Genomic DNA, 13,896 nt, shown 5'->3' with positions numbered 1-13,896 from the left:
CCCACTGATTCTCCTCATTCCACCAAGTTTCTGAAATTCCCAAAACGTCTTATGTTTTCTCCCAACACTAAACATTCCAATTCACCAATTTTACTTTGAACACTTCTAGCATTTGTATACAAACATCTATAATTTCCCAGGCAAGCTAGGCCCGCAGCCTTCCTCCTGCTGCCTCGAGACTTTGGCAGACACTCCATACTGTTTGTCCCCATCTCAGTGGACAACTCTGATCCATTACCTGGTAGAAAAGTAACAGCTAACCCTTCATCTCTTTGAGATGAGCCCTCCTGAACCAGAGACATTTCATCTCCTGTCGGCTTTCCCCCAAGATTTAGTTTAAAAACTGCTCTGCCACCTTTTTGATTTTAAGCACCAGCAGCCTAGTTCCATCTGGGGACAAGTGGAGACTGTCTCTTTTGTACAACTCCCGCTTGTTCCAGAAAGTATCCCAGAGCCTAACAAACGTAAACCCTTCCTCCCTACACCATTGTCTCATCCACACATTGAGACTTCTAATTTGTGCCTGTCTTTCCAGCCCTGCAAATGGAAAAGGTAGCACTTCTGAGAAGGCTACCTTGGAGGTCCTGGCCTTAAGTCTCCTGCCTAGCAGGCTAAATTTTTCCTCCAGGAGTTCACGATTGCATTTCCCCACATCGTTGGTGCCAACATGCACCACAACCACTGGCTCCTCCCCAGCACTGTCTATCAGCCTATCTACTACACGCGTAATGTCCGCTACCTTCGCACCAGGCAGGCAAGTCACCATACAGTCAGTATGCGGTTTTGCCACCCAGCTATCTACTTGCCTAAGGATCGAATCATCAACTATCAAGATCCTCCCCCCTCTCCCTGCCCAGGGATGGTTCCTTGGTGTGAAAGGATACCCGCTCACCAGCTGAAGAAGTCCCTTCTGAGGGCACATTCCCCTTATCCTCAGCATGCTGTCCTGTTCCCTCTCGACCCTCATGCTCCCTGGCAGCAATGGGGCTGCCACGTTCAGAGGGGGGCTCATCTAATACGTCCCCGAGAGTCTTCTCTGAGTGCCTAACTGACTGTCTCTGCTTCTCCAGATCAGTCACCTTGGCCTCAAGGGTATGAACTCGTTCCCTGAGGACCAGGAGCTCCTTGCATCGAGCACACACCCAAGACTTCTGTCCTGTGGGCAGATAGTCATACATGTGACACTCAATGCAAAACACTGGAAAGCCCCCACCCCCCTGCTGGCATTCTACCTTCATGACAGCTTTTTTAAAATATACAGTCCCCTTTTAAATCCTTTTTATGTGGCTCTCATTCTGGAGGTTCAACTTACCTTATTGGAATCTGGGTTCCTGGTCCTTACAGAGCCCCCAGGCTAAGAGCCACTGGCCAAGAGCGCTTTAGCTCTCGCCCTTCGGCTCGTGCCAAAGGCTTGCGCTTCTGGCAAAGCGCAGCTTAATAATGCAAAGAGGGTGGGGAAAACAGCCACTCCTAATCAATCAGCAGCAATCACCTTCAGCCAACTCAAACCAAACAGACAGCAGTTCCCCAGCAACCACAAACTCAGAATTTTCACAAACTCAGAAATGTTCAGAACTTCCCCAGCTGCTTAGAAAGCCAAACCTCACCCTTATATCACTTATTCTCTGCTCTCTCTCAGAGCTCTCTGAAATGTTTTCCAGGTCCCCAACACTCAAAACTCTTAGGCAGCTGCAGAAGCCTTCACCTCTGCTGCTTGCCCTAGAGGAACTGCTGATACCAGCACAAGTGGTAAATCTCTTGCTCTCCCTTTAATCCAGAGAGATTAATATCAGCTGGAATTTGCCCTTTATTTAATAATTTTCTGCTGTGGCACGTCTCGACTTTCGTGGGGACGACATCTGAGCTCCATGCCCTCTTACCAGAAATCCCACACATACTACTTTGTAGAAAGGTATCTGGACCCTGCAAGGCCATGGAAAACACAGATGCTAAAAGACATTTAATGTTTAATATGATGTTCAGCATAATTTCATTAAATGTGTCTTATCGCCAGGGCTTTTTTTGAGCAGGAATGCATAGGAACACAGTTCTGACCGGCTTGGTGCCAGGGAGTGTGGCCTAAAATGCAAATGAGTTCCTGCTGAGCTTTTTCTACCAACCCCCCCCCTGCTTATCACTGTTATGCTGTAAAACCTTTTCATTTTATTAATTTATTCCTTTTATCACTGTAGTGACAACCTTTTTCAATTAGAGGAGGGAAAGCTCATTTGTTAAAAATTGGCTAAAATTCGGTTTTTATTTGCCCTTCCAAAAATAAGTAGTATATGCAGTAATGTAAATGCATTTAATTTTGCTGTGATTATATTGCAGAGCTATTCTGCATAAAAAGTTCTATTTATTTCTATTTCCCAGCATCTTTGCGCTCAGAACTAAATCATCAGCATGCAGCAGCAATTGATCAGCTAAGGCATAACCATCAACAAGAACTGACAGCAGCTAAAATGGAACTTGAAAGAAGCATAGAGCTCAACAGGCAACAGGTACATACCGTCCGTAGAGTCAACAGAACATAAACATGCTTTTATCTGCATTTATCTTATCTAATCTAGGTTTTTTATCCCACCTTTCCTCCAAAGAGCTCAGAGTAACCTACACGGTTCTCCCTTCCTTATTTTACCTTCACAACAATCCTGTGAGATAAGGTAGACTGTATGACTGGCCCAAGATCAACCATCTTGCCAATTCATAGTACATTTCTTCCAAACGGGATATATTCATTGCCTGCATTATTGTTAGAGTTTGAACAAGTTTGTGTAAGTCTTATTCTGTTGATACCCAATAGCCAAGCATGTATTTACTGATGCACAAGGACTCAAGTGGAGAAAGGGTGTGTCATCAGGTGAGACATCCCGTGTCTAAAGGGTAGGAATGAGTCTACCATTGCAGAAAAATAGCAAGGGGTTGGAATGTCTCCCCACCTTTTCCAAAACCATCCTGAGTTATGGCCTGTATCCAGTCAAATACCTAAGAAACTTAATGGTTTTTGTTTTTTAAAGAGGAGATGTAAATTCTGTTCCTTGGGGTCAGTGGATCCTCAGAAACAGCACAGTGAGAGTCTGCAGTAAGAGGAAGGAATTAGTGGAAATGTCTGCTCCCTCTTGAGAAAGTGTCTTTTTTTCTTTTTAAAATGAGGCTGGATACAGGTGTGTGTGTGTATACTTCTCTTATATGAAACATCTCTGGCAGCAGAAATCTGTATGTTGAGTAGACATAATGTATAGATGCTGGGCCCAGACCAACAAGGGAGGGGGACTGTGCAAGTTGATGCGGTGAACATAACTCTCAGAGCTCAGGTCCTTCTCCCACAATCATTATTCAGCCATTCTTTCATCTCCAAGTGAATACAGGTGAAATGAAGAAACAGGTTCTGAGCTCCACAGTGTTGTAAGCAGAAAGCAAAAAAAGCTAGTAGCATTAAAGTTGTGAGCAGGACTACATTTGACTATCATGTAAAAATATCTGAATAAATTCTTTTAAAATATTTAAACTATATTTTAAGAATTATTTAAACATGAGAATCAAGTCAAATTTCACCTATCTCTTTTCATAATATTAGTAGACCTGTCCTCCAGAGAACAAGTCTACCTACCTGTTTCCACTACATTGGTAGACCTGTCTTCCAGAGAACACCCCCTTCCACTATATTGGTAGACCTGGCCACTGGAGAACAGTCCTACCTACCCTATCCACTATATTAGTAGGCCTCACCTCTAGATAACAGGTCTATCCACCCCATTCCATGATATTGGTAGATCTGCCCTGTGCTGAGCCTTAGAAAACATACCATAACTTGGGGGGCGGGGGCAGACTCTGAAATATGACAACCAGCATTTCAGGTCAAGTATAACAGAGAAGGAACAATCACTGTCAGAACCCTGCCTAACCTAACTTTAAAAGGACTAACCTATTTTTTTTAAAAAAAAAATTCTGGCTCTGTAGTAGCCTATGGGAACCATTATAGTCAGTGGCCCTGTAGACTGGAATAGAGAATCAATCTGGGGGTATCTGGGGCTCTTGGGGGAGCTGTTTTTTTAGGTAAGGGCACTAAACTTGCAGCATGGCTTCTGGTGCCTCTATCTCAAAAACCTCCCTGAGTTTTAAAAAAATTGACCAGGAGGCCCAATTCTGTGGGCCTCAGGAGGTGCCTCCATCCTCCATTGTTTCTAATGGAGGTTGTGAGCAGAAACCTATGAGCAGGCTGTTGAAAACTTGTACACCAGCACCCCTAGCGCAACTTAGAGGGAGCTTTGGCTTTCAGTAGTTTTCTCATGATTAAGTCATTACAGAGAAAAGGAAGTGGGGGAAAGAAAATAATCTTTGGCCACCCCAAAATTTGTTGCACTTCTGTCCTTTTAAAATTTGTTTTGACATTGTAAGTATACAGATGAAGGTATGTTTTATTCTATCCAGACAGGAACAAATGAAGTGCACAGAAATATGTAAAACATTCTTTGTTTCTTGGTACTTTCTTACTAGGAAAATGAATTTATGTGCCGGATATCGGATCTGCAGAATGAACTGAGACATCGAGACCACCATATATCTGAACTGGATAAGGAGATACTTGCACTGCATGAAAACATAAGTGCGCTAACCAAGGAACTGGAGTTTAAAGGGAAGGAAGTGCTCAGAATACGTAGTGAATCTACCCAACATATTAGGTATGTATATTTGCAGCATCAAGTAGCATTCTCGATTACGCAATCTCAGGGACAACATGATACTTGATTTTTGAGATGTTGCATGGGATATTTTAGCAGAGTGACTCAGAACTGTTGCATTTATATGAATCCATTTGATGTCTGTTGACCTAAGCAGCATAGTCTGAAGTTTGGAGTTATCACTCACATGATACTGCAACTTGCTAAGTGAGACACTAGCTGTTTATTCTATTTATTGATTTACAACATTTGCATTCTACCTTTCCGCCCAATCAGGGCTACGAAGGCAGCTAACAATTAAAACAAATTATTACAAAAATACATCTCAAAACCAATTCAAATCAAAACAAAAATACATATATAAAACACAGACAGCAATGAAAACATAGGGCAAGAAGTCATTGGGGGAATGCCAGGTGAAACAAAAAAAAAAACTTCACCTCCTGGTGGAAGATAGTGATAGAGGCAGACATATAAATATCCCTGACAAAGGAATATCATGACATTGGTGCCATGACCAAGAAGGCTCTGTCTCATGTTGCCACCTATCTAATTTGAGACAGTGGGGCACCTGAAGCAGAGCCTCAGAAGATGATTAGAGTGGTTTATTAGTAGGTTCATATGGGAGTACTCTGGTCCCAAATTATATAGGACTTTAAAAGCACCAGCACACAGAATTGGATTTGGAAACAAACCAGAAGCCAGTGTAGATTGAGCAAGACTAGAAGGATGATATGGCCCCTATGAACCACTCCAGTCAACATCCTGGCTGCAGCATTCAATACAATTTAAGGTTTCTGAACACTTTTCAAAGGCAGCTTTGAGTAGTGCATTGTAGTAATGTAATCTAGATGTTACCCAGGCATGCACCACAGTGGCCAGAGCTTTTCTTCTCAGGGAAGGTTGCAGCTGGCTAATGTGGAAGCTGGTTAAAGTCATCTCTGGTCACTACCAGCTGCTTAACCAGCAGTAGGTCCATGTACAGCAGCACCCCAAAGTTGTGGACCTACTCCTTGAAGAGAAGTGTAACCACATCCAGAATAGGATAACAGTTCTTCCACTTATCAGAAGCACTTCCATGTTGTCAGGCTTTGGCTTCTTAGCCCATATCCATCACAAAATTTCCTCCAGGCACTGGCTGAGGATTTCTACAACCTCTCTGAGATCAGCTGGAAATATGAGATAGTGCTGTAATCCACATAATGGTGACAACCCAGCCCAAAACTCCAGATGACCCCACTCAGTAACTTCATATGGATGTTAAAGAGGAAGGGGAATTAAAAAGAAGCTTGCAGGACTCCTTAGTTTGAAGGCTACTGTTCAACATAGGTCAAATGCTACTGTTGTTAAACCATCTTAAAATACCCTTAAGGATATTTTGTTTCAATGTGTTTGTGTAAAAAAGCATTAAAGGAGATGATCTTTCACTGAAATAAACTAGAAAGCTAAAGAAATGTAAATAGAAGAACTGGATTTTGTAGCTCTAGTTAATGGTACTACAGAACAAAGCCTTTGCAAACATGGCAGGACATCAAGATGAAAAAAACCTAATGTAAAAATAACTTTTTTAACATAAAATAAATTAAACAGGCTGTATGAACAAGATTTAAACAAGAAACACGAGCGAGAGCGGGATGTTATGACAGCAGACCACATCAGAGAGAAACAAAGCTTGCTGGCAGATTTTAATAAGACCCAGGAGCTGCTAAAGGAAATTAATTCAGCTTTGCAAGTTTCGTAAGTTTTATTACATTAACCAATTTCATATGTGAGCTGCGTTTGAGTGAAATTATCTATACATTAATAAATAATGACTTATATTTGAGAGGCTTAGATATGTAGAAATACCATATTTAATGTTTCTACATTAGTTAGTGGGCACACCAAGCAAGCAACAAGCACATCAACCTGACCTGGTTAGTCCAAGCAAGCTTGATCTCATCAGATCTTGGAAGCTAATCAGGGTCGGCTCTGGCTAGTTGTTAGATGGGAGATCTCTAAGGAATTCCAGGGTCATGATGCAAACGCAGGCAATGGCAGCCCACCTCTTGCTTTGAAAATCCCATCGGGTTGCCATATATCAGCAGTGACTTGATGGCACTTTCCACCACCACCACACCAAGCAAGAAAAGTTAAGCCTTGTTTTTAAAAGAGAAAGAAAACCCTAGTGTAGTTACTAACATCAGTGGAGACATTTGGGTCTAAAATGCATGTGTGATTGGACCCACATTCTGAGATTTGAGAAACAGCTGGCCTGTAAACTTAATCTTGTAAGCAGACCATTCTTACTAGCCCCTGTAGTGGGGACTGGGATACTGTCATAATTACAAAGAGCCCCAATTCTTAATATATTAAATTGAGTGAGATATATTGCTGGGTATTTACAAAGTAGTTTAAAATTACGTTAGTCAGTTTATAAGCACTACAAACATTAGGAACAACCAGAATTCTTGTGAGCCATCTTAAATTTATTAAATAATTACTAAGTTGAATAGAGGGCTCCTTTTTAATACCTTAAAATGGGAAACTGTATCTGTTTTCCCATTGTATAACTGAACTGATCAAAAGGAATGTAACTAGTAGTTATTTCCAAATTATTGCCAGGGTAGAAACATCACTAGGCTAAGGTTGATTTCACTGAAAACTGTTGGGAATGTACTTCTTTCGTTGCAGAGTCCTTTTTGTCCCTTTAATGTCAGTCTCTTTCCCTTCTTCTCTGTCCTTGCCTCTGCGTTGTTGTATTTTTTCTACTAGTGCAATTAAAGGGGGAAGGGAAAAAGAACGTTCTTCTGATAGCTTTACTTTTATACAGAAAGAGCAAGGTTGCCAGATCTGTGTTGGAAAATGCCTGGAGACTTTGAGGGTGGAGCTGGGAGAGGGCAGGATTTTGGGAGGGGAGGGGCCTCAGCACAGTTCAATGCCATAGCAGCCATTTTCAAAGCAGCCATTTTCTCCAGGGGAGCTGATCTCTGCCAGCTGAGATCACGTATAAAAGTGGGAGATCTCCAGGCCACACCTGGAGGCTGGCAACCATAAGAGGAGACTGTAGGAGGCTGAACTCTGCAGTAAACTGTTTCCCTTCTTTAAAACAATTATTTTTTCACATAAAAATATATTAAAACTGTCACCACACATTTAAAACAACATTTTTATTACTACGTAATTCAGCAAAAAGGTATCATAGATTACTTTGCATGCTCTCTTTCAATTTGTATTGAAATAATACAATGAAATATGTGAATTATAAACTGGTATTATATATTAGGGTTTGTAGACTCTTTCGGGATCAAGTGCCGTGTTCAGGCGGGTATGATAATGTGAGACTGTAGAAAGGACTTCAGTTCTTTCAAAGTGGATGACGTGGTCTCCTTCTTGACGTGCATGTTCAGCTACAGCTGATTTTTCTGGCTGAAACAAGCGACAGTGTCTCTTGTGTTCGGTGAGACGGGTGTTGATATATTATGTTGGAGTTGGCTTGGTTCACAGATGCGTGATGCACAGTGAATGGTAAAAACATCATCCACATATCGGAGCCAGCAACGTGGCTTTAGGAGGGCAGATCTTAGTGCTGTATCTTCGAAGGTTTCCATGTAAAAGTTAGCGATGACAGGGCTAAGGGGGCTTCCCATGGCAACTCTATCGATCTGTTCATAACTCCAACAGGAACTACACCACCTCAAACAGTCACTGCAGGCCAATCGATACTCCCAACAAGAAATTAGAAGAGCCCTCCATCCCAGGAGACCATCCACACCAAATCCCGAGCCACACACAAATGTGGGTACAGCCTTCCTGCCCTACATAAAATCTGTCACCGACCGCATTGGCAAAATTCTCAAACGCCATAATGTTGACACAGTCTTCAAGCCCACACAACAGATCCGCCACATGCTGCGCTCGGCCAAGGATATGAGAGATCCACTTTCAACCCCTGGAGTCTACAAAATACCCTGCTCCTGTGGTGCAGTCTACATTGGCACTACCCAACGCAGTATCAACACCCGTCTCACTGAACACAAGAGACACTGTCGCTTGTTTCAGCCAGAAAAATCAGCTGTAGCTGAACATGCACTTCAAGAAGGAGACCACGTCATCCACTTTGAAAGAACTGAAGTCCTTTCTACGGTCTCACATTATCATACCCGCCTGAACAGAGAAGCTATTGAGATTTACAAACACCAGCACAATTTTAACAGAAAGGAAGAAGGCATTTTCATCCACCAATCTTGGTACCCAGCTCTGCAAAACACCCTACAGACTATAAATTGCAGAAAGTCTCAGAACAACCAGCAAATTCCACAGAACAATCAGCACAGTCAACAACCATCTTCCTTATCTTCAAACCCCTTCCAACCTTCCCAGCAATTAACACAGAACAATGGTCACATTCAACAGCCAGTTTCCTTATCACTACCCTTCCAGGAAGCCCCACCAAACAATGGGCACACCCACAAACCTATTGCCCTTTCATCACACCCCCTCCAGCCTACAAATAGCAGCTCTCCAGCAGCCCTGGCCCCACTCAATGCACAGCAGCCAAGAAGGTCTGAGCGCCTGCTCCGGCTGCAACGCCACTGAGGATGTTCTCCACAGCTGAGAACGAAACGTCTGGAAGGAAAACTTTCTCCAGTAGAACACGGCACTTGATCCCGAAAGAGTCTACAAACCCTAATGATGTTACCAGCCGTGAAAACCTGAAATCTTTGGTATTATATATATTGACCCTGTACTTAGAAAATTATTATGTCTATAAGAATGGTAGGCTAGACACTTTCAGACGTGCTAGATATCAATGGAGAGGTTTTTCTTCATGGAACCATATTAAAAATGTGATTTCCTTCCAGCAGTGTCTTCAGCCTGAAGTGCACCCCGCAACAAATATATGTCATGATCTGCCATTTGTGTAGTGTATCTCTGCATCATGGCAGAAGAGTCAATCACATAGATCTGGCCTTTAACCACTGAACTGCAAGTATATAGGCCAGGACTGAATCAAGGCCAACTGCAGCCCCTAAGCTAGGGTTGCCACATCCTACCTGAGTGATAATGTCCAAATGGGGCCCAAAGTGTCAATATTTTGTGTGGCCACCATTATTTTCCAGCACTGCCTTCACCCTCTTGGGCATAGAGTTCACCAGAACTTCACAGGTTGCCACTGGAGTCCTCTTCTACTCCTCCATGATGACATCATGTAGCTGGTGGATGTTAGAGACCTTGCGCACCTCCACCTTCCGTTTCATGATGCCCCACAGATGCTCAATAGGATTTAGGTCTGGAGACATGCTTGGGCAGTCCATCACCTTTACCCTCAGCTTCTTTAGCAAGGCAGTGGTCCTTTTGGTGTGTGTTTGGGGTCGTTATCATGTTGCCCTGCGGCCCAGTCTCCGAAGGGAGAGGATCATGCTCTGCTTCAGTATGTCACAGTACGTTGGCATTCATGGTTCCCTCAATGAGCTGTAGCTGCCCAGTGCCGGCAGCACTAATGCAGCCCCACCACCATGGCATTCCCACCACCATGCTTGACTGTAGGCAAGACACACTTGTCTTTGTACTCCTCACCTGGTTGCCGCCACACACGCTTGACACCATCTGAACCAAATAAGTTTATCTTGGTCTCATCGGACCACAGGACATGGTTCCAGAAATCCATGTCCTTAATTCTGCTTGTCTGCAGCAAACCATTTGCGGGCTTTCTTGTGCATCATCTTTAGAAGAGGCTTCCTTCTGGGATGACAGCCCTGCAGACCAATTTGATGCAGCGTGCGACATATGGTCTGAGCACCGACAGGCTGACCTCCCAACCCTTCAACCTCAGTAGCAATGCTGGCAGCACTCATACGTCTATTTCCCAAAGCCAACCATTTAGGATTCATTCCCAGTGAATCCTAAAGTACTTTTGTTGGAATTCCTCAAGGACTATTGTTTCAGCTAATACAGAACTAGTCCATTCTATGCAGTTATTGGAAGTCAGTGTTATTGGGATCAGTGGGAACTGCAGTATTGAGTCTTTTGTGTGCTTCATGTTGAGATACTTGGAAGAAACTCAGTTTAAAAAATGGGTGGGGATCATCATTTGAATATTACATGTTATAAATCAGTGTTTGCATGCTGGTATAAATTTTATGTAAGTAATCCATGATATGACTTTCACTGTTATCTGATGATATGAAATATCATATTATACACAGTGACCAAATAACTGTCCTTCATAGGGATTTTAAAATATTTGCTTCCAGCACACACAGTCTGCACTGAATAGCTCAGGACTATTCTGCTTACATTGGATCTCATTAAATTTCACACTGTTTATCGGAAATGGATTTGGATCTTCAACCCATTCAAAATCCATCACCTGGCCACATGATACAAGGACTACCTGGCTCTATATTATGCATAGCTTTGAATTATGTCTACAGCTGGGGTTCCAGCCTTTTTGAGCTTGTGGGCTGCCTTGGAATTCTGACACAGAGTGGTCAGGGCAACCACAAAATGGCTGCTGAGGGAATGTAGCCACACAGAGACACAAAAGCCCAAATACAGGGGACAAGAGGAACAAGTTTTAAAAAATACACTGGAATAGAGGATTGAGAGAGAATAAAATCAACACTGTGGCAACTGCCACCAACACAACCTTCTTTGAATCTGCCAATTAGATCTCTAGTGGTCAGTTAGAAGCCCTGCTGGGCAGGAGCACCACCTGGTCCAACCTACTACCTAAAAACACTTGGCAGGTGCCACGAAAGGTGTTAGCAGGCACGGTAATGCCCATGGGCACCATATGGGGGAGCTCTAATCTACAGGGTTACCTTACATAGTATATTTGCACACATTCTATGATAACAATTTCTTCCTTTATGTTCTACTGCATTCTGTAACTTCAAACAAGACTACTCTTGAGGAGGTCTTTTATCTTTGAGCAGTTATACAGAAGAGGGAGTTAAATTCTATGACTTTTCCAAGGCATTTCTCCTATTTTATAAACTTTTTGAAAATCAGAATGGTCTAAATGTTTGCCAGAAATGATTTTATTGTGATAGGTTGTAGAAGGTTCATGGCACATAAACCCCATCTCTTTCTTGTTCTCCCCTACCCCTGAATAACTTCATGTTTAGGTAATATGTGAACAAGCCTTTAGACTCTATAATTATGGACCTTATGTTCCAGTGAGTAATGTGATTCAGTACCAAACAGGGATCTTCAGTTGTATTCAGAAGTTGAGTACCTTTCTACAAACACAAATTTTATTTTCTTGTGGTCTTCCCTATGGCTTTTCTCTAAATTTATGTGCTTATTTCTTTCTCTCCTTTAATGCTTCGACTGTTTTCTCTTAATTGCTTTTTTCCCCTCAGTTGCTCTTCTTTATTTATTGTTGTGGTCTGTGTGCTAAACTGTTTCTCAAGACAAAACATAGAGTGGTCTGATACTGTCTTCCAGATTGTTTTATCTTTATTGAAGTAGTGGATATTATCTGAAACTCAGGGGCCCACATATTTTAATAACTCCTATTGATGGTTACAGGAGATGAAACTTAGCAGACTATTTCATTTGTCATAACCAATAAAGTTAGAGCCACTTTTGTATAAAGGAGATTACATCTTTGTATGAAGGAGACTACCATTATTGTTTGCCCCTCCGTTGAATGTATTTGATCATATAATATTACATAATTATAGGTCAACTTCGGTTTATTTTAAACCCATAGTTGATGTTTTTGTCTCCTGTAAAGTTTAGAAGAAATGGAAGAAAAATATCAAAACCGAGAATCCAGACCAGAAGACTTACAGCTTATTGCCGAATTGAAAGACCTGATTGCTGAGAGGGATCAGCTAATAAAGAAACTGATTGTAAGACAGTTTGATGGTATTTTCTGGTATAAGCATGCCAAAGATAATAGCATTTGTCTAATCTCCTGAAAAATAAAGATCTGTTAAAGTGAAAATTTAATAGTAGAACACAGACTTTCTAGAGCAGGGATACTCAGCCTTTTTGAGCCTGTGGACACTTATGGAATTCTGATATAGTGTGGTGGTGCAGCCAAAAAATTGCTGCCACAAAGTGACTGCCACAACAACACTTTAAAAATTTACATAAGCAATCAACTCTCCAGTGGCACCCCAGAAGCCCTGCAGGGCTAAAATCCTTGCTGGCTCTGTACACGTAAAAAAAAAAAAACTTGATGGGCACCAGGAAAGATATTTGCAGGTACCATGACACAGCCCAAAGCAATCTTATTTTTTCTTCATTTTAGCCATGCCTTCCCTTTTACACCTGATGTTTGTTGAAGGCCCCTCCCCACCCACCCCACTATGTTTTCATGTGTCTATCAGGATCCTCCATCCACCCTATTTTAGGTTTGGTTTTCAGGTAATGCTGCATAGAAAAAAATGCAGTATTTAAAAAATGTTTTAAACACACACATTTGCAGAAACTTCCAACAATCCCCTCCCTACTTCATACAAGACAGGGTGAGCTGTGGGTGATTCTCTTTGAGGGGGCTAAACCCACAAGCATGAATAATACTGGATAGGAATAACACAATCAATTTACAACCTAAAATAAATCCTCGGTCAACAATCCATTCCCCTCTGTCTAAAAGGCAGACAATTTTCTTTTTAAAAATGAACATGAATAATGCTGGATAGGGATAACGCAATAACTTTACAACCTTAAGGGGGGGAACCTCTTGGCTGAGTTCCTCCCCTCTGTCTAAAAGGCAGGAGACCCCCTCTGTTAATTAAAGGAAATGGGCCCTTCCTGTCATCAGCTCTGGCTGTCGCACTTGGATTATTGCCCTTCAGACACAACACAAGAGACTGCTCAACCCATAGCTGTCAAGAAACTGGTCCCTTGAGGCAGTTTCTTGTTAAATTCAAACAATGGCTCAAGCTGTGGGTGTGAGTGTGTATGGTAAGTGCTGTGCTTGCATCTTTCTCTGAGAAGAGTCAGGCAGGAGAGATGGGAGGCAACCATGTGTTGGCCAGACATTAGGCCTGGCAGTTACAAGCCCACAAGAACCTAGGAGGATACAAAATTTGAGTCCAGTGACACCTTTAAGACTGAAAAGGTAAAGGCAGTCCCCTGTGCAAGCACCAGTAGTTCCCAACTCTGGGGTGATGTTGCATCACAACGTTTTCATGGCAGACTTTTTACGGGGTGGTTTGCCATTGCCTTCCCAGTCACTTACACTTTACCCCCAGCAAGCTGGGAACTCATT

General features: G+C 42.3%; 1 protein-coding gene across 4 annotated transcripts in view; it reads left to right on the top strand.

Moving 5' to 3' along the window:
* The window catches only part of FAM184A (family with sequence similarity 184 member A), a 123,530-nt gene that overhangs the window by 102,316 nt on the left and 7,318 nt on the right, over positions 1 to 13,896 (top strand). For 3 of the 4 annotated variants that reach the window (XR_009555403.1, XM_060238678.1, XM_060238661.1), the window contains exons 12-15: positions 2,374 to 2,501; positions 4,498 to 4,682; positions 6,273 to 6,419; positions 12,409 to 12,526. Coding sequence is in view for 3 of the 4 variants with exons in the window: in XM_060238678.1 (XP_060094661.1) it covers positions 2,374 to 2,501; positions 4,498 to 4,682; positions 6,273 to 6,419; positions 12,409 to 12,526 (578 nt within the window). In the remaining variant the exon portion in view is untranslated. The remainder of the gene's footprint in view (positions 1 to 2,373; positions 2,502 to 4,497; positions 4,683 to 6,272; positions 6,420 to 12,408; positions 12,527 to 13,896) is intronic. The other variant, XM_060238672.1, reaches the window with a different exon arrangement.

This window comes from Heteronotia binoei, chromosome 1, assembly GCF_032191835.1.
Source record: "Heteronotia binoei isolate CCM8104 ecotype False Entrance Well chromosome 1, APGP_CSIRO_Hbin_v1, whole genome shotgun sequence".
Lineage (NCBI taxonomy): Eukaryota > Metazoa > Chordata > Lepidosauria > Squamata > Gekkonidae > Heteronotia > Heteronotia binoei.
Note: the sequence above shows the minus strand (reverse complement) of the source record. Positions and strands in the feature narration are given on the sequence as shown.